The sequence below is a fragment of the Carex rostrata genome, chromosome 14, assembly GCF_964058835.1.
Source record: "Carex rostrata chromosome 14, lpCarRost1.2, whole genome shotgun sequence".
Lineage (NCBI taxonomy): Eukaryota > Viridiplantae > Streptophyta > Magnoliopsida > Poales > Cyperaceae > Carex > Carex rostrata.
In genome coordinates, this window is record NC_135931.1 from 770871 (window position 1) to 791920 (window position 21050).

The window sequence follows — 21050 nt, forward strand, 5'->3', positions numbered from 1 at the left end:
GTTTCCAATTTGAATTAAGGTGTCCACTAGAAACGGCGATACACATCTTCTTTGAATGTAGTTACGCTTTGGAATTTTGGAGGCGGCTAGGATTACTATTGGGGTATGATATTGTTTAGAAGGGGCCTACTGTGCAGGACACAGCGGTAAGAATAGATCATGGCGCGGTTTGGATACTGTGGAAGGAACGCAACAATAAAATTTTCAAAGGTACCATAGCGGATCCGGGCTGAGCGGCAGAGAAGCCTATGAGGGAAGCGGTGCTGTGGCTCCGAAATTGCTGATTCTGTACTCTGTAGTCTTAGAGCATCTACATCTCTAAAATTCAACAGGATTTCTAAATAACTGTTAACTACTTTTTAGAAATTATGATCTCTAAAGTTTCTAACTCTCACATCCCTAAAACTGATTTTAGAGTTTCTATCAAGCCACGTCAGCAACAAATTAAAAAGGAGAAACAATTTGAGCCAATCATTTGGCCAACATAGAGTTTATAAACAGTTTCTTAATAAGAAACTTTCCTGCATAGTTTCTAAATAAGAAACTCTCCCACTTCTCTGAAACTGGATTAGAAACTGCCACATCAGATTAGAAACTCTAATAGTTTCAGGGATGTAGATGCTCTTAATTAATTCCAGTTGCTGGTAATATTTTACTAGTTGTTGTGTTTTATTTTTTTTATGATATTATGTAGTCACTGATAGCTGCTGTCAGTTTTTCAAAAAAAAAAAAAGTATCGTTTGTGTAATGGAAAGGATTCCAATTTCCAAAGGAGTTTGAAATATTTAAAGTATCTATTAGGAGAAAAGAAAATATTTAATAGGAAGTGATTATTAAATGATAATTAGATAAAGGATGTTTACAGTAAACTAAGAAAAGTAAAATTTCTTGTAGATAATTAAATATATGTTTGTCAGACTATTAAAGTTAGGAATTGGTTGCTCTCTGTGACTCCGTTGGATTGATTTGTAATTACTATTTTCTTTACAATCTTATAATGAGACTTTTTTCTAAGTCTTTAACTATTATCTATTCATCAGTTGGGCTAACTTAAAATAGCTTTTTTTTGGGCTGAATTAGAATCTCTTGGGCTATAATAAATTGAAATTGGTTCATGGGTCAAGGGTGTTTCCTATGGTCTAACAAACTTTATGATTTTTTTTTTCTTTGGGTATAAAATAAAATGTTTGACATATTGAAATGGCACCCATAAAAAGCATGTTAAAATGTTTGAAACTGAATATTAAAAAAATAAATTAGAGATGAGAAAGCTTCTCCTTTTCATTTGTAACCAACTGCACAAAAAGGTTATTTATGTAATGTTTTAATTTGGTACAGTCTTGTACGTAGGGAAGACGCTATAAAATGTCTCAAAACTGAGTCATTAGTTCGACCGGGTGCAATTTATATATAGGCTTTTGCCTTAATTGGAAAATAGGCATTGGTACTAGTATTTCTTAATCGGCCAAATCATTCTATGATGTGGTAATTAGTAATGTTGTGTTTGGGTGATTCAGGAGTAATCGAAGCAGTGCAGTAGACGGGACAATAAGTAATCATGGGGAGTCTTTTTCTTAGCTAGCTGCCTAGCTGGATGTTGGTTTTTAACTTTTTATGGAGAGAGAAATAATAAAACTTTTCAAGGAAGGTTGTGCTGTGCCACCCAATAATCACAGCACAGAGACTCAGAGAGCTTGGGAACAAGGAAAATTATGGCTAAAGGAATTTTTTGAGATGTAGTTGTTTTATTATCTTACCATATGTTGTAATAACACTTGATAGCCACCATCAAGGTATCAAAAAAAAAATTAAAAAAATCTTTGAATTTTGAATCTGTAAAATTTTCCCCATCTTTCTATAGTGTTTTTTTTTTATAAATAAAATATTTTCTCTTTGGAAGAGCAAGTTACAATGGCTCCTTGGACCTTGGGGTGATGCTAATACATATTAATTTATTTTATAAAATTTTATCTCGTAGAATGAGATTCGAACAATTTATTTTAACTCTTTAGAGGACCACAATATTTTATTTATTTATTCAAAAGTGATTTTTGAACCGAAATTAATAAATCATATTCAAAATATTTATATTTTTTCAATAACACAAAAAAAAAATTTAATTTTTCTTACAACTGCAAAAAATTCAACCTACAAAAATATTTATTCGGATTAACAGTTGTAGTCTTTGTAATAAATTCAATTATATAGCAGTCCATCTATTTCAAATAAATATTAAAATATTTCTAATATTTCAATAAAAAAAATCATAATATTTTATATTTAACTAAAAAAACAAATCCAGAGAAAAATTCTCCAGAAATAGACCTTTCAATATGGAGAATTGTTTTCCGAAAAAAGATGCTGGATTTTAAAAATAATTATTCGAATTGGACAGATTCGGAATTATTCCGAAAATGAATGTATATTGTTAAATTTTATAATATTTTTGGATATTAATAAAAAAATCTGGCTCTTTATCTCTCTTAAAAAAAAAACCACTACATGGGTTCGTCTCATCACATTGAACTTTATATAAGCCAAATGCAGACAGCATAAGTTTTTCTCTATATAATAAGACTAAAAGGATATTTTGCAAATTGCAATTTTTTAATCCGTAATATTATTAAAAAATTTCATAAAACAAAAACATGACAATTTTCTCCAAAATAATTTATGAAACCACATTGCCTGTAAAGTAAAAAATTGGTATAAAAAAGTACGACCGTTTTTCCCATGGATCTGCCACAAATAAAAAAAAATAAAAAAAAAGTGACTTCTAACTTGTAAGTTATGGAAATAAATCTGCTGTTATTCCAAAGATATAACAGGATCCTGTTATTACTATCTCAACCATTCCAAATTTTCCATGTCCGAATCTCAAGAAAAAATAATTTTTATACACGAATCTCAACAAAAATTAATGACTGGGATCAGAATAACAGGGTCCTGTTATCCCTTTAGAATAACAGCAGATATATTTCCGTAAGTACTATGATTTTATCCATCCCAGACACATTGTTGCCTTGTTGGTGAAGCCAATCAAAAACCCAGCAGATAGATCCCTTCTCTTCCCGACTCCTTAGATAACACTTAATTGGACTCGGTTTAGATAGGTAGGCCCAAAGAATTGTCCCACTGTAAAACGGCCCCACTTCCTTGAATATTCAATTTATATCACACGTCAGCAGCTACTGCCTACTGGTCATAGAAGCCAAGAACGGGTCCATTTAATAATTTCTGATATTGTCCGTCTCTTCCAATTTCTATAAACCCCAATCCGCCGTCACTACTTCGAAACCCACAAGCAATCGCCATTAACCCCTAGAGAGCTTCCCACCCCCAAACCCTAGAAACCCTATTAATCGACTCAACCGACAATGGCGACCACCACCGAGTCGTCGTCCGATGGCCCCGTTCTAAGCGTCGTCTCCAAACGCATTCGTGCCCTGCGTAAAAAGTACAACCGCATAGTCCAAATGGAGGAGGCGCTCGCTAATGGAAAAACCCTCAACAAGGAGCAAGAGGAGGTGCTTCGCTCCAAGCCAGTCGTGACGGCTCTAATTGACGAGTTAGAGAAACTCAGATCGCCGCTTACCTCAGCCCTAGCGGAGGAATTGCACCAGACTCCGGAGCAAGAGCCCAAGCAGTCGGATCGATCTGTCAACACAGACGACCTGATTGAGGATTTGTTGCGACTGGTGTATTTCGGTTCTCTATTCGATGTCAGGTCGCAGAGTGAGTTCACGGCTATGATGCTGACCCGTAGCCATGAGAGGGGGTGCTGCCTGACTTATGATTACGTGACCGATGACGAGGTCGATTTATTGAGCGAGAAGGATTTAAACTTAATATCTGTACTGGGATCTCTTGTGACCTCACGACCTGTCAATGAGGTTGTTTCACATAAGAGTGCCCTTGAGGCGTGTATCAGCCATGCAAAGCTCTGGATCTCCAGTTCAGACCAGCCGATCAATCCTGAGGCGCCTGCTACTTGTGAGTGATTCTTTTGTTTGTTTCAATTTCCATTTTAGTAACATCAGTGCGATACAGTACAGTGTTTAAAAATGCTTAACATCTCTATTATTGCTCTGGCTAATATCTGATATGGCATGAACTTTAGAATTGCAAGTGTGAGGTGAATGCTGTTTCCTGTGAAAATTGCAAGTGGATTTGTCTGTATACAGCTATTGTAGTCTGTGAATACACTTTGATTTTTAGAATTTGTTGTTTAGTTCATTTCAATTTATTCGCAAATGAACTTCCTATTTTAGCTTCTTTTAGTTTAGATTTGGTACTAGCCTTATTTGTTTGATATTGAGTTTGGCAACTGGCCGATCAAGCATCTCGTGTGACATTATCCCTGCACTGAAAATGTTAATTATTCAGGGAATTGGACGCACATAATTCAGGGAATTGAAGTGTGTTTTGCATGCCTTGTGCCAGAGAAAAAAAATTACGTAGTGTATCATCTCTGTTTCCATTTTTGGCAGATGCTGCATTAAAGGAGAAGTTGAAGAAGATTATCTCATCAGACTTCTTCACTGCCACACCAGAGATGAAGGCTCCAGTTGAAGTTGCTGCGGCTGTGGGCCAGCTTCACATATCTGAAGGTAGCACCGTGCCGTCAGAAACTGCTGAAGGGGACATAGACACTCTTGATAACAAGGTAATCAGTCATATGTTACGTTGTAAGTATATTTTTGCATTTTTCTTTTGTTGTGATTGGTTTGTGAATTTAGTGCTTGTAATCAGATGCTTCACCGAAGCTGCCATCCTCATATCAGGTCAATATCTGATATATCCTCAGACGGGAGACCTGTAATTGCTTCACTGGCATTACGGTCTTTTCCTATTTATTGAGATGGGAAGAGCTGTGGAGCATCTTTTTTCAAACTTGGACTATCAGCTGCAAATCTGGAACAAACTTGAACACCAAACAAAGTAGCTCATATTGATTAAGAAACTTTGTCGTAACTTGCTTAGAATTATAATTTTTCTTTTGCCCTTATATATATTATCAAATGTGCTATTGTTTTTTTGGCATTCTCAGTTTCTTCTAATCTATAGTTAGCATTTATAAATTGTAATAGTTCTTCATAAAAAAGTTGACTGAGCTGCCTTCTTAACTTCCACGTGCCACAACTCTTTTAGTAATAACAAAGGAATGCACTCATGTAATTTCTTTTGAGTATAAATTATGCTTACATTAAAAACTAAAATAATTAATCATACTATTAAATATCTCATACCCAAAATTTTTGGGAAGTTGTGCCTTGCCGTGGAGGTATTGTATCAGTATGCTACCAATATTAGGTCTCTTGCTATATTTGTTTGCTACCGTTACTAATGATTAGTAACATTGAATAGAAGTATTGTCTTAGATAGTATGTTTCTACCTTCTAATAGGAAGCTCCAATCTTCACATCATTAGGTTTATCTGTATTCTTTGGTAAATTTATCCTTACCTGTAATCATTGTATTATGATTGTTGTTTTTCTGTGCATTGTCATGCATTTATTCCTCTACACCCCAAATTGGAGGTTACAAAATCAGTGGAGTTGCGTTTAATTTTTATGCGAAACTCACCTCCTCTCCCATTTTCTCTCCTTCCCTCCCCTCCAAAATTTACGGTTCTGGAGCGAGTAACCGACCTCGGTCAGATCCGGTCAGGCCTTTGTTTTCCTCCCCACTCCTTACTTTCCGGCCACGTACTTCCTTCTGGAGCTAATTCTAAGGGAATAGATGAGTCTTTTATTAGTAGGCTGGATGATTTTGTTTGATTAAGATACTTCGTTTTATTGATTAGCCTTTTCTTTTCCAGATAGCTACAATTGTATTAATTTCTGAAATAAATCATATTTCCATTGAAAACACATCTATTGGACTAGTGTGGAATGTACCCTAGCTAATAATCTTATAAATCTCTCCTCCTTATTAAGGAGCTTAATGTCTAGATCCTGCAAGGGTTCTGATTTACTTTTTTTTTTTCGGAATGATGCTCAGCCGTTGAATTTTCAGATCACACATAGATGAAATTTTCAAATTATGAGCTTCAACACTTACGTATGCATTGGTCGCGCCACATATGATCCCAGTGCCCGTAGACCACGTACCGCACCCGTGGACCGCGCCTCTGAATCACGCACAGCACCTGTGGACCGAGCCTGTGCACCGCGCACCCTTTTTCTTTTTTTTTCTGTTGAAGGCGGGATTCGAACCCAGTTGGGTTCTGTTGGTGCCAAAATTCTTACCACTACACTAGAGTTCACATATGTTATCTTGTAGATAAATATAATATTTAACTATTTTTCTCTACAAATTTGATTTAAATTATCTCTCCTCCTTATTAAGGAGCTTAATGTTTTCTATTACATAATTTGCTCCCGTTGCTGTGCACGGGCACGATTGCTAGTGTTCATATATATTCTTTGGTAAATTTATCTGTCCCTGTAATCATTATATTAATGATTGTTGTTTTTCTGTGCATTGTGATGCATTTATTTCTCTATAAAAATTCTTTAATTGTTATTTAGAATATTTAATGCTTGATTTCTCTGCATTGTCATGCATTTATTCCTCTACTCCCCAAATCAGGGTTTACAAAATCACTAATGTTGCGTTTAATTTTTATGCGAAACTCACCTCCTCTTATTCTCTCCTCTCCCCTCTGGATTAAAATACTTTTATTGATTAGGATTTTCTTTTCCCGATAGCTACAATAATAGTCTTTCTACCATCCTGATACACAATAAAATTCAAACTGGTATTGACTGAGAAGTGGTATACATGTTAACCTTGATTAGTGTGAAATCAGAATGTAAGAGGACCTGAAGTTTGATACCGTTTAATAAGTAGGATGAATGTGTCAAACTTGTAAGAAACAATATCTGTACATCAATCTCTACCAACACCGGTACCATTACATTCTTTTTCTTATTTTATATTTATATATCTTGCAAATCACTTGTCTACCCAATAAAAACATGATACCTTATGCTTAAACAAGTTAGAATACCAATGATGAGGTGTTTAGGCCTCTACTATTAGTTAAAATCTTACCGTGAGTGAATATCTGATACAAAATCTTACCGTGAGGAAGCTGTTTGCTGTTAAAACTTCTAATAAAAAACAGGGGCCGCGAGTGAATCTAGGTAGTTTAATAAAATATAAGATCGTCATAACTCTATGCTAAGTTCCCAATACTGAAATACAAATCTCAATTTTGGTATTTGCTTAAATAGAAAGATGCAATCAATTAGACAACAAATTACCAAAGGGCTTGATCAAAGCTGGTTGTACTCCTTTTCTTGCTCTTCCTTCTCTTGGAATTGATTGGAGCTGCTCAGGGCGCCAGCTGATCTGATTGCAAGAGGTCTGATAGGAAGAAAGGATATGCTGGAGCGAAGAAGGGTAATTTGGAAACGGGAACCAGCCACCGTTTTTCTCAAATGAACTCTTGCCAAATTCCACCGTTATGCACAAGAACTCGCTGGAGCAAAATTTTGCTCCAAATCGCGCCAAATATAATTGACTCTTGTTGGCTGTGTGTGTTCTGATCAGTGGATTTGGAAGTTCGTCAATTCCATTTCCCATTGTATTTTTGTATGGCCATCAAAAAGATTTGGGAGAGGAAGATAGATGCTTCTCAGAAAGGAGAAGCTTTAAAGCATTATAAATATTAAAAAAACACGGTGTACGTGTGGTTAGCTGTTTGTTTTGGGAATTATAACTTGATTCATAATGCAAAGATAGATGTTCAAGACTTCACAATTATTTATTATCTATTATTGCAATCTCTAGCTTAATTTCTATACTATCAACAAACTATGTATCTACATGATATGCTTTCCTATCAACAAATTTTTTTATAATTAATTTCCCTCTTTAAATACAAAATAAGTTTGTTCCAAAAAATCCGAGTTTCCAATCTGATTTGGCCGACTCTTACCGATTCATCCGATTCCGGTTCTATGGTCAATTTACTGATTCCGCTTCCTATTCTGATTTTCAGAGCCATGTGTTTTTCCTCTTGTCTGTTTTCTCTTCACAAGTCTGGTGCTTAGATTGTAGTGGGCATTTCAATTCATTTGTTATATTGGATCATAGTACCAGATTGCCTTTCGATATCCTCTTTGGACTGTGTGTTACTATTTTTGTTTCCTTGCATGCATTCTGCTGGAGTTTATTTTTCAATGGCTCTTTGGGTATTTTATTTGTTGAGAATTTAACTCTTCATCTATTAAAAGTTCCAAATTTGTGGCGGGGAAGTATTTGCTTAATTAATAGAAACATTTTTGTCAAAAAGGGCATGTGCCAGACTTTGATACTTGGAACTGATTATGCAAATTCTATAATATTTTTGTAATTGCTGCATTTGTAAAATTGGCAGTGATGTGAATTTAGTTAACTGTTCTGTACAACAACAACAACCAAGTCTTTAGTCCCAAACAAGTTGGGTAGGTTAGAAATGAAACCCAATCATAATCATAAAGTATCTATGGGTTTCATCTCATGAGAGAATGGCTGCTTTTCGATCATTGGTCTATCGTTGGCTTGCCACGCCTATCACGACCCTACTCCTTTATCCTAGCTTGGGACAGGTGTTTCTGCACAGGCAGAGTTAACTGTTCCGTACTGCTATAGAATAGTCAGTTGTGGGATTGAAATATGTGACTTGTAGTACTAGTTGCATCTTATTTAATGATAGCATTGTGATTTTCAGGCACCTATGGTAGCAGAATTATATTCTAAAAACTTTTTCTAATGAAATTTCAGGAAGAGCAAGAGAATTCTCAATCCAGTGAGACCTACACAGAGCATCAATCAATAGCACCTGATGAACCAGCTAAGACGGTAATTTTAATAAATTACCATTGAAAAATAACTTCTTAGCAATTGTATTTAATTCTATCACAACTTTGTCTAAACTGGCATTTGGCCCCTTGCAGGATGAGGTAGACGAAGTAAGCCCTCGCGATCTTCCTCCAGTCGAGAGCGAGCAACAGAACTTTGGAGAAGCTGACATGCTGGACCAGGTCCATGCAGACTCCGTCCCAAAAGATCAGCAAGGTGTAACTAGTGGGGGTAGGAGGCCTTATCCAAATGGCCGTGGTGGTGGCAGAGGTGGTGGTGGTAGGCGGCCTTACCCAAATGGTCGTTCTGGTGGTGGCCGTGGCGGCGGTGGCAGAGGTGGTGGTGGTGGAGGTTACTCTAATGGTGGGCGGGGTTATTACCAGGACTCCAATTACCAACCAAGAGGCTATTATAACAATAGGGGAAGAGGTGGTGGTGGAAGGTCGGTCGGTGGTGGTTCCATGTATAACAGGCAAGGAGGCTCCGAAGGCCTTGCGCCTACAAGTTGAGTTGGATTTGAATGGGTTAAACAGGTTTGGTGGATTTGACACCAAATTTGGGGTCGATTGGTATTTAAATGCTAGGGGTGGCTGTCAAATGTAGGACTCAAATTATGTGGGTCGTTTTTGATATGTGGAGTTTAGACTAATCTTGGCGTGTTCTGGTACTTGCGTTAATATATCTTTTTTCTTCTTTTTTAACCTTTTTTTCCTGGGTTCTTTTAAATTATATATTGGCAATGGTCCAAGTAAAGTTCTCGTTGCTTCTGGATTGAAAAGTTTTTGAGCGCCTCTCTTTTAAAGCCTGCCTGAGATGAGCATGTAAAATGGAAATGCATAATGAGATTTTGGATCCAGGCAGGCCCTTTAGTTTTGGTGTTTTTTTTTTGGAACTGAAAATGCTCTGATCGCTTCTTTTTCGATTGAAAAGGTAGCTAATACGTGCCAACGTAATGTACCTCCCGTCCTGTTAAAGATTCTGTTGTTCTTATTTAGAAATAAAAATTATTTTCTAGTGGAAAGGGAATGGAATCGAGTTGATTTTCGGAGGACCACTGGAACAATGCAAACTTCTGACACCAGATCATTGTTACGGGTCAAGCATTTTTCCGGTGTAATAAAATTAAGTATCCCTAATTTTGGAGTCTGAGTCGTAAAACTGCTTGAACTGTAAGATCCATCCGGTGTAAGAAGTTTGCACCTAGGCATTGTTCCGATGTTATCTGTATTTCGAAAATCAACTCGATTCCTTCCCTTTCTACTGGAAAATAATATTTTATTTCTAAATTAAAAAAATCCATGTTAGATCCGAGCCGTCTAGAATAAATTTACACGAATATTAAAGTGGACCCTCTTATATTCTAAATATATTCGAGTCTTTGTGTCTGTGATGGCCGTAACAATTCTATCCCTGCTATGCACTGATTGGGCTATCAAAGTTGGAACTCATAAATAGTGGGCTGTCTGCTATGCACTGGTTGGGCCTACAATATGAATATGAAGAGCCTCGGTATCTTGTTCGGATTAGTATCACCTACTAATTCTTACTTTTCCAAACAAAAAACAAAATTATAGGATCCTACTGTTTTAAATCAAACGGCCGAATTGAAATAATAAGATTAAAAAAATATTGACTCTACTTTCCTCCCGTGTCGTTGGATCATATTTTTCCCAAATGTGTACTGAAGTGATCCAGAATTTTCTCATGATGCATCATGAGACAATACACAATTATTGTTCTGTAAAGTAATCATGGTAGTAGGCAAGTCACACTGTATAACGACGGTATTTAAATTAAACTTTGTTTAATACGCCGACAACCGTCAATGCAATTTGTATATTGCCATCTATATCCAGGAGACGAGAATTTACCTCATTAATTTATGTTTATCATGTGTTTACACTATTTTGTTTAATAATTGAGCAACAGAGAGGGCAAGTGTACGCTGAATATTCAAGCGGATACTATTATTTACACACCTGTTCTCTTTTTTACTTTTTTTATTAGCTTGGAACCAGTCGCCTGGGATATTTTCTAGCTGAGTCTCCTTGTTGTTCTTAGATTCATCCTAAAAGAAACATTTATTGGTTCTTAGAATCATCCTAGAAGAAACATTTATTGGTTGTTCTTAGAATCATCCTAGAAGAAGCATTTATTGGTTCATTGTCGCGACGTTTTGTTTATTGATATTTTCACATTCAAATTCCACGCAAATTGTGTATTAGTCTTGTAAGGCGTCCATATAAAATTCGTAAATATCAAAGTCCATCTCGTCAACTAACTTAAAAAAAAAATATTGAATCAGATTTAAACCCATTAACTAATTAGGTATTCGATAAAAAATAATTTAATTTATACTTTCTAATACTCTGACTTGTAATTTCTGATTCTTTAATCTATAATTCTAAATATCAATCATAATTCAAAAAAAATTATTTTAATTTTAATCCTAAATTTAAAGTGAATTACAAATCAAACATCTCGATGAACGGAAAAAAAATTCAGAAGAAAATAAAGTCGATTAGAACGTTTCAATATCTACTAAAACTCAAAGGGACGCAGGCACCATGTGGGTCCGCTCCTGCATCTGAAGTTAGGAAAACTCCTACAAAACAATACATCAAATTAATTATAGCGAATTGCTGATTCTTTTTATTTCTTTTTTTTTTAACTTTTGAATGGGTACGAAACAAACTTTTGCGAATTTTTTCACATGAAGAACTATTATTTTATAGAACAATATCATCGACTCGCGTTTCTAATTAGCAATTTAAATTTTGATAATATAAAAAAGAAAGAGCATGATCATCACAAAACACTAAAAACATAAATATATGTTGTAGATAGGGGGAGGTAGTTGTCTAAACTTTGGCTCAAAAAAGCTTAAAAAATATATTTCTCCCTCTCTATGATCCAGTCTTCCGCTGTCCCTTTTGCAGTAGGTAGGGGTGATTAATGAGCGAGCATTAGCGAGTTAGGGTATGCTCATGCTCGCTCATTAAGTAAATGAGCGACTTTAAATGAGCGGATAAATGAGCGAGTTGTAAATGAGCAAGCTTTTAATGAGCGAGTTATGAGCGGCTCACGAGTTATGACTTATGACTCATAACAAAATTATATAGTGTGCCCACGCATAACAAAATTTGTTAAAAGTCATCATAACAAAATCCAACAAATTTTCATAATTCATTTAAATGAGCGAGTTGTTATGACTATTACTTATTTTGGGGCTTTAGGTGGAGGTTTTGGTTCTGCCGATTTACAAAAAAATAATAATATGAAACTATGAATATTAGTATATTACACATGATTAAATGTTACATTGTACTCACTATATTACACAGAATTAAATATGAAACTATGCTCACTATCTATCAATCTTAATGAGGCAAGATTGATGTTACACATAATTACATAGGATTAAATGTGGTAGGGATTAGATGTGACAAATTTTTAATGAGCGAGTTATGAGCGAGTTGGGTCATGCTCATGCTCGCTCATTAAGTAAGTGAGCGAGTTGTTAATGAGCGAGTTTAAATGAGCGGATAAATGAGCGAGTTTAGGCGAGCTTTTAATGAGCGAGTTATGAGCGATTTACTCACCCCTAGCAGTAGGAGTATGAAGTATAATAATAAGTGTTGACCTTGTTATAAAATAAATTATTTTCGCATAATAGTTTTAACATGTGACGTTTATGTAAACGAAACGTCATAAATTAAGGACACAATAACATTAAATTATAAGTTAATTTTAATTTTTAAGGGTTGGCTGACACTTCCAATTTTGGGTTTTTTTTTCTTCTCAACCTAATAATAGATGCAGCGAGATACTTGGGAATTCTTTTGGTTTTTATTTAGAAGAGTATAGATGCATTTTTGGCTTCTGACACAGTGACAAATGAATAGTTCGGATTTCGGAAACGTGAAAAAAATAAATAAACACAAATTATTCGCCCAGTTATCGCGAATTGTGTCGTTACTTCCTGATTGCATTTTAATTCTTCTTCCATAGGTGATTGTAAATTTGAGATAATTTATTTTGTAGTGTGCTCGTGCACAATTAAAATTTTAGTTATTGTGGATTTTTGACAATATAATATACGATTATATTGGAAGTTAATTTCAAAAAAGAAATTAGTGCATTTCTTAACAATACTCTTTGTATCGTCAAATGATTAATTAACGTGGCTATTATTGGTCTGAGAATAAGAACAAAGATGATGTTAATAATTTACACATTTTATATACGCATGCAGTCGTACGCATTGATATATATAATGAAACATTTATGATAGAATTTTTTTTTTTTTTGCCAACTAAGAAAATTATGTTATTTTTTAAACAGTAGATTATTTGGGTTTTCATTTAGGTTGAAAAATATTAAACCTTTCAATGCTTGTATACTAAGCCGAATAGTTATGTGTTAATATTCCGATTAGCATGTGAAAATAGTATGGAAATAATATAATCTAGTTTTTGTACTATTCGGAATGTAAATATTATTTTATATTAGATGATTCAATAATCAATACAGTGTCAATTTCTCCCTACAAAATATTAAAGAGTGAGTCTATGGTACTATGCATATTACGATTTATTACCGTGCTACGGCTCTATATTCGAGTTTTCAAATTCTAACGGTCGATCCGAATCGTTCATCTTGTTCTCCATATTAATATGTGTTTGGAGACCAAATTTTACATTTTTTGAAATTTTTTTACTATTTTTTTAGATTTATTGAAAATCACTGTTTTTGGATGGTCCAGAATTTTCAGATCAAGTGATTTTCTAAATATCTAAAAAAATAGTAAAAAAATTTCAAAAAATGTAAAATTTGGTCTCCAAACACATATTAATATGGAGAACAAGATGAACGGTTCGGATCGACTGTTAGGATTTGAAAACTCGAATATAGAGCCGTAGCACGGTAACAACCCGTGATATGCATAGTACCATAGACTCACTCAATATTAAAATAACAGAATAGTTTCATCTTCTCTCTATTCCTCAAAGAGAAAAATAGATACTGTGGACCAAAACCAGAATCCAGAAGTGACAAGAAATCAATAATAAAGAAGAAAAGAAATGGGTCACAGAAGATTTTGGAACGGAGAATATAATCATTTTCTCTAATAAAGATGATTAAAAGTAGATATTTGTATCTGCTTTAGAAAAAAAAGGTCGGTATTATCTTTTTTAGAGGAAATCAGATCTCGAGGGGTAGGTGAGGTCCAAAATTTTTATTAATATCCCGAGAAAAATAATAAATTTCAGATTCTACCAACTTTTGCATTGGTTTCGAAAATTGTTCGAATTGGTCAAAATCTCATCGGTTTTCCAACTTTTTTTCAGTTATTTTCTTACCGGTTCAAGAATTGAGACCAGTGAGATTTTGACTGGTTTCAAGAAAAAAAACTAGTGAAATTATCACCAGTTTTTTTTTTTTTTTACAAAACATTAATTTATTTTTTATATTGAAATATTAGAAATGTTTAATATATTTTTTTGAAAATAGATGGAACACAATATAATTTGATTTATTAGAAAAACCGCGACAAATAACCCGGATCAATATTTTTCAGGCCGGATTTTTCGCGACTGTAAGAAAAATTAATATATTTCTTTGTGTTATTGAAAAAAAATAAAAATGCTTGGATTATGAGTTATTGATCCCGGTTCAAAAGTCACTTTTAGGTAAATACATAAAATACTGTCATCCTTCTAGTATATTTAATTTCTAAAAAGTTGTATCTATTTTTTTTTTAAAAAACTTTAATTTTTTAAATGATGGTTATTCAAAAAGAATTTTAAAAATAGATATAACTTTTTAGAAATTAAATATACTAGAAGGATCGCAATATTTTATGTTTTACCTAGAAGTGAATTTTGAACGGCGATCAATAACTCTGATTCAAAGCATATTTATTTTTTGAGAAAAGGTCTTTGTCCACAGATCTTTGTCCACCATTTGTTCACAACCTTATCCACTCCTTGGTTCAATTGTCTTTAACGACCTCTGTCTCTATTTCATTTTCCTACAATTCCTTACGTAAGTTACAAAACTTAGTCTCCATCTCTCTCTTGCTTGTGGGGCGTCATCCTTTGGCGGTGGTGACACACCAATCCACCCTTCGACTTGCCGACTACCTTTCCTTCGACGGCCTCCCCTCAACAGCCTTCTCTCCGATAGATCTCCAACCTAATTCTTGAATCCATCGTGCGTCACTTAATTCTTGGCCGCTTTAAATTGCCACCTATTCGTATTTTTTTCTTCGTTTCCATGAGGCACTACTTTTTATGAATTATTCTATTCAGCTTCGTGGAAATATGAACTATATGCAATCTTACTGGCAGGATTACGATCACATCTGAGCCTCTTCTTAGTGGAAATCTGAATTATTATATTGAACCAACAGTGATCGGATCTGATCCCGATTACGATCGCATCTTACTTTGAAGCTGATCTAATCTGTTCTAACAGATCAGCTGTCGATTTCGTCTGATTTTGTAAATTTTTTATCTCAATGTCTGATTTAAATTTTTTATTTTGAATTTGATATTTGAATCCAACATTACATAGATCGCTTTTGTAATGTCATCGATTTGAATTTTTTGATTTAAGAACTTACATGATTCGATATTTTATTTTACAATATTCGATTTCATTTTCAAAATAAGAACACGACGAATCATCTCTAATCTTCATCATTTGCGATTTGGATTGAAGAGCAGCGGCGAAAATCATTTGCGATTTGACAGATATATTTGTGTGTTGAATATTATGGTTGTGTTAAACATATGCTTTTGAACTGTTATTTTTTGTTGAACAATGATGTATTATATTTTGTAATTGTTATCTTTCTAGTTAACATAAGTCAGTTTACAGTATTGAAGTGTTATAGTTTTTATTTTTGATGTTATGGATGTTGTATACATTCAATTGGTTTATAGTTTACATCTACCAATTTTACAGTATTGGCATTTTGTAGTTTGTACGTTTTGTTTTTATAGTTTAAGTTAACAGTTTTACAGTATTGAAATTTTATATTTTTTACATTTTTTTTATCGTTTTTATCTGCTAATTTTACATTGTTGAAATTTTATAGTTTGTACATTTTGTTTTCATAGTTTAAGTTCACAATTTTACCGTATTGAAAATTTATATTTTTTAAATTGTATTTAATCGTTTTCATCTGCTAATTTTACAATGCTGTAAATTTATAGTTTTTACTTTCTGTTTTCACAGCTTTAGTTGACTATTTTACAGTATTGAAAATTCATATTTTTTAAATTTTGTTTAATTGTTTTCATCTGCTAATTTTACAATTTCATAAATTTATAGTTTTTACCTTTTGTTTTCACAGTTTAACTTGATAATTTTACATTTTTGAAAATTAATATTTTTTAACATTTTATTTTATCGTTTTCATATGTGAATTTTGCATGTCTGCAATTTTATAGTTTGTACATTTTATTTTTACAATTGAAGTAGTCTATTTTACAGTATTCATTATTTTAATGATTTATTTGTGTGTTCATTAAATAGAGAAAAAAGAAAAAAAAATTATTCAAAAAATTTAATATATCTTTATGTATTATTGGAAAACAAATTTTTAATATATTTCTTTATATATTTTCCAAATTTAATAGTAAAAAATTTATTAAAAATGTTGATCCGGGTTATTTGTCGCAGTGTTTCTAATAAATCCAATTATATTGTATTTCATCTATTTTCAAAAAAATATATTAAACATTTATAATATTTGAATACAAAAAATAAATTAATTAACTAAATTTATGTTTTATAACAACAACAAAAATAATAATAAATTAAACACAAAATTGATGAGAATCTCATCGGTTTCTTTTTTTGAAACCGGTCAAAATTTCACTGGTCTCACTTTGGAAAACTGATGAGATTTTGATCAGTTTGGATAATTTTTGAAATTCGGCACAAAAGTTGATAGAATTTGAAATTTGTAATTTTTTTTAGATATTAATAAAAAATTTGGTACAGAGGTACTGCTGGCCTTTAGAGCCTCCAAATGAGGTGACTTTAAAAACTAAGATTCGGAAGAATTTGTGTCGGATAGTGATTTTTTTTAAATGATCGAACAATAGCGTAGTCCCGTGGACTTAAAAAAAAAATTATGGTGAGGACCACATTTCTTGTTTTTGTTGGTACTAAGGAATTATCAGGATCATAGTCAGAAAATAAAATAAATGTATAATTTTTTTAAGAAGAATCTAATCTAATTATATAATTATATTAATTTTGGATCGAACGGTTCGGATTAAAACTCAAATTTTGAATTACTTGAGGAAATGGGACCCCCTTATTTAACCGTTTAAACTTTAAACACTGTTGAGGTTGACAGCACTTTTGTTTGCTCTTGCTGTTTAGCGGGTCCCTCCCACTTTCAAAACAATCCAGCGTTTCTCACGTGATATCATATGGGAAGATAGTCCCAGTTTGGCCCCACAGCACAGTAAAACGTAACCCAGATGTCAACACCGTGTCTCCCTTGGATGCTTTTAGTGCATACAGTTACAGAGTCGTGTCCAAACGGACCAAACGAGTTCAACTTCAACCACGAAGAGATACTGTGGGACCCAACTGTCATAGTACGTGGAATCAAAAGCGGTTCGTATCTGTTATGAGTGGTGGTCCTAAAATCTCCCAAAAGCTAAAGAAGAGCTCATCCTCCACGTGACATCGGTTTATCCTGTCACTATCTCTGGGATTGGCTGTGGCTATGTATGCTGTTAATTTGTGTGTAGGGATTACATATGACTTTTTTTTTTTTTTTTTTTTTTCCTTTTTTCTGAAATAAGGTTCCTTAAGTCCAGTGTTATCGGTCTTCTTCAGACGAAGAAGGAATCGATTGAAGTACTTCTATCTTTTTTTTTTGTCTTTATCTACTTTATTTTTTTAATCTTGATAGTAAAACTTATGAAATTTAAATAAAAATATAACTATTAGATATGTTCTAGTTCTCAGATCTTATATATTAAAATTTAACCCCTCTTCGTGTATTTAGAAATATTAGTTACATTTACTAATAACTTTATGAGCATATGTTTTGTAACTACTAATATTTTGTATTTTCATCAGCTAACATTTTTATTATGCAATTTAGAAAATGTACCAAAAAATAATTTTCATTTGTTAGACATTTAGAAAGATATTAAAAAAAGACATAGTCTGATTCGCCACTCCACTTAGAAGAATCATTGATTTGTTAGGAGAAAAAAGAGATCAACTACTAAGTATATGAATATGTACTGTGAATTGGATCACGTGTAGTGTCGTACTGTGACTAAATTTGAAAGAATGGTCATAGTACATGAATGGTCAGAGTACGTTAATCACGCCATGACGTGACGTGTCCGAATGTGACATGTCAGATTTGGTCATGTTTAACTATTTTTTTCATAATTTAGGTTAGTTTATTCAGAATTCACCATTCAATTAAGATCTAACGATCCTAATTATACGTGACCACACGTGTTGTGTTGTGACTAAATCTTTTGCGTGATGTGCCTTGTCGTGTAAATTTTTTGAAATGTGGTCATGACACAGGGCACGTGAGTCAGCACGTAACCAGCACATGCGCCTTTGACCAGAGGCGGAGACGAATAAGAGCCAATGGGGGTCAATTTGTTGGGTTTCGAGGAACGGTTCAAACCCATTTAATTAGCTTAAGCTGCGGAAAGAGTAAAAAAAAAAAATTTTACATCTAACTTAAGCTACGGATTAAATGAATCAAGAAGATTCGTTTAATCCTATTTACAGATCTACTCCATAATTGATTTCCTAAAGCATTAAATCTATTTACAAATTAAATAGATTAATATAACAATTTATACCTTGATTCCAAATCTCAGTTGGAATGCAGACCGAGCGAGTAGAGCCTCACCAGGGATGGAATCGACTCGCAGTATCACACGTGTGATACCTCTATTGGTTATCCACCAGGACTAACCGGAGAGCGATTTATTTCTTCTGCCAGAAATATCGTAAACCGCGGAATTCTGTAGAAACACTATTCACCGAAAAAGGGACAATTTAAATATATTTAAGAATGCAAGTTATTCCGTTTTACTAATAAAGCAAAACATGAAATACCGCAGAATCTAAAAATATATTTTTCCGAATCTCGTAATAACCGAAATCAGGGAAGAGAGGAAAAACCGATTAACGAAGTAATCAGATTAACATGTGAATTAGCAAATTTTCTCTCTACCCTCACCCCTCTATTTATAGTGTTTTGAGGAGGTTCGCAAAAGACCAAAATACCCCTCAAAACAAATCTATTTACCAAAAGCCCTTGACACCTCATCCTTTAATATGTGAAAAGACCAAAATACCCCTTTCACACCCTTCCACACTCTTCTCCATGTTTCTACACCCCTAAGGTGTCATGCAAGGTGGCATAGGTGTGAAATGACCATTTTGCCCTTGGCCCATTAAGGCATGAATAGTAAAAGGCTTTGATTTTGGGCTTTGACTTTGGGCCTTTAATTTTAATTAAGGCTTTGATTATTTTGGGCTTTTAAACCCATAATTCAAATCCATAATTAACAATTAAAATTCCAAATCATATATATATAATTGTCATGTACAATTATATTTCTTTTCGGTTATTGTTCGGTAACTTTTATACAACGTAACATGTACGTTTATAAATTAACCGTTGTTTCTGCTTGTCATTCTAAATGACATTTATAATTTAATTATATCACGTATAATTAATTATTTAATTATAACCATCTTAATATTAATTATAATCAATTTATAATTAATCAGTAAGATTCTCCGAGTAGCTCCTATATGGTGTGACCCAATAGGATCTGTGTTATGTTGGTAAACAGAGTTAAAACTATTTTAACTTCTGTTAGTCATGGGTGGCATCTGGCAACACATCATGACCATCCAATTACACAGATGATGCTGTACTGTACAATATCACGATCCAGTAAACAATTTACTTGTGTCAGTTCTTCTGTCTCATAGCTATCAGATCAGTTTTAAGGTAGATATGTGTCATCCTTGTTAACTGTATCTTTTCTTGATCTTGAGTAGATTATCAAATATAATTACTCTTGTAATTATACCGCATGCAGATAATCTAACTCTATCAAGGGGCCCAGTGATGCTATAGCTCGTATAGAGATACGAGGGACAAGTAGTATTCTTGGTAGACTATCACTTCCTCAGCTAAGTTATACATATGGGAATGCTATCGTTATGGCTGCTTTTTACGGACAGCGTTAGATAACACTCACTCATATATATTTCTTAGTGGGAACGATAAATACCTCATACTGTAGAACTTTGACACTGAATGAAAACATAAATGACACGAACACAATTCTATTTAATGTTTCATTCGGGGTCTGTCAAATACCATGTTCCTAGAACATGTATCCATGTGATTAAAATGACATCTCATGTCAGGTGGTTTGTAAAACTTAACCATCTTTTAATCCACATGCTAACCTTATCGCGGTAATTAGTGTTCCTGCTAATTACCTTGGTCAGTGACTTTTAAGAGTATATATTATCTATATTATGGAGTTTCACAATTTCAGTCATGAACTCGAAATGATCCATAATTTCAATAATACTCAAGGCAACAAAATGATATATAAATAAACATTCAATTCATGAACAAAGCTTTATGATTAATTTATCGTATTATTGACTTCTAGATTATTACAAACTAACACAATTGACCCCCATATTTTTTCAAAATTTTTGTATTTATACACAGTTTTCTTTATAATCTAGAGTAAAATGGTACAAATATTGTAAATTGACCCCATTCACAACATAAAAATTTATATGATTGACTCCCATTCACGATTGACCCCCATAGTCAGAAAGTTTCGCTCCGCCCCTGCCTTTGACTGATTCATCAAGAGAAAAAATTGTACTCTTATTAATTTTTTGTGCATACTCCTGATCAAAATTCTGGATCGTATGATTGATGTGAATTTTCAGTTAGTTGTTTATTGCAATATGCTGATAGACCATTAGTTAGTGTTATCTAAAAATATTTCTAAAAATAATCAGGTCTACCTACACCTGCACATAAATATCCATTTGGACTTTATTATTAAGTATTTACATTTATCTAGATATGCATAGAATAACTTAGTTAAATTAACTTAAAATGTTATAAGAATGTGAAT

The 21050-nt window shown here is 33.5% G+C and overlaps 2 protein-coding genes across 2 annotated transcripts in view; one reads left to right on the forward strand and one right to left on the reverse strand.

Moving 5' to 3' along the window:
- Positions 1 to 21050, reverse strand: part of LOC144565255 (protein SULFUR DEFICIENCY-INDUCED 1-like) — an 89837-nt gene that overhangs the window by 42753 nt on the left and 26034 nt on the right. The window lies entirely within an intron of this gene.
- Positions 3269 to 9545, forward strand: LOC144565253 (glycine-rich protein). The gene is made up of 4 exons (XM_078314962.1): positions 3269 to 3993; positions 4491 to 4666; positions 8776 to 8853; positions 8949 to 9545. The coding sequence occupies exons 1-4, from the start codon at positions 3378 to 3380 to the stop codon at positions 9360 to 9362; spliced, it is 1284 nt and encodes a 427-aa protein (XP_078171088.1). The 5' UTR covers positions 3269 to 3377; the 3' UTR covers positions 9363 to 9545.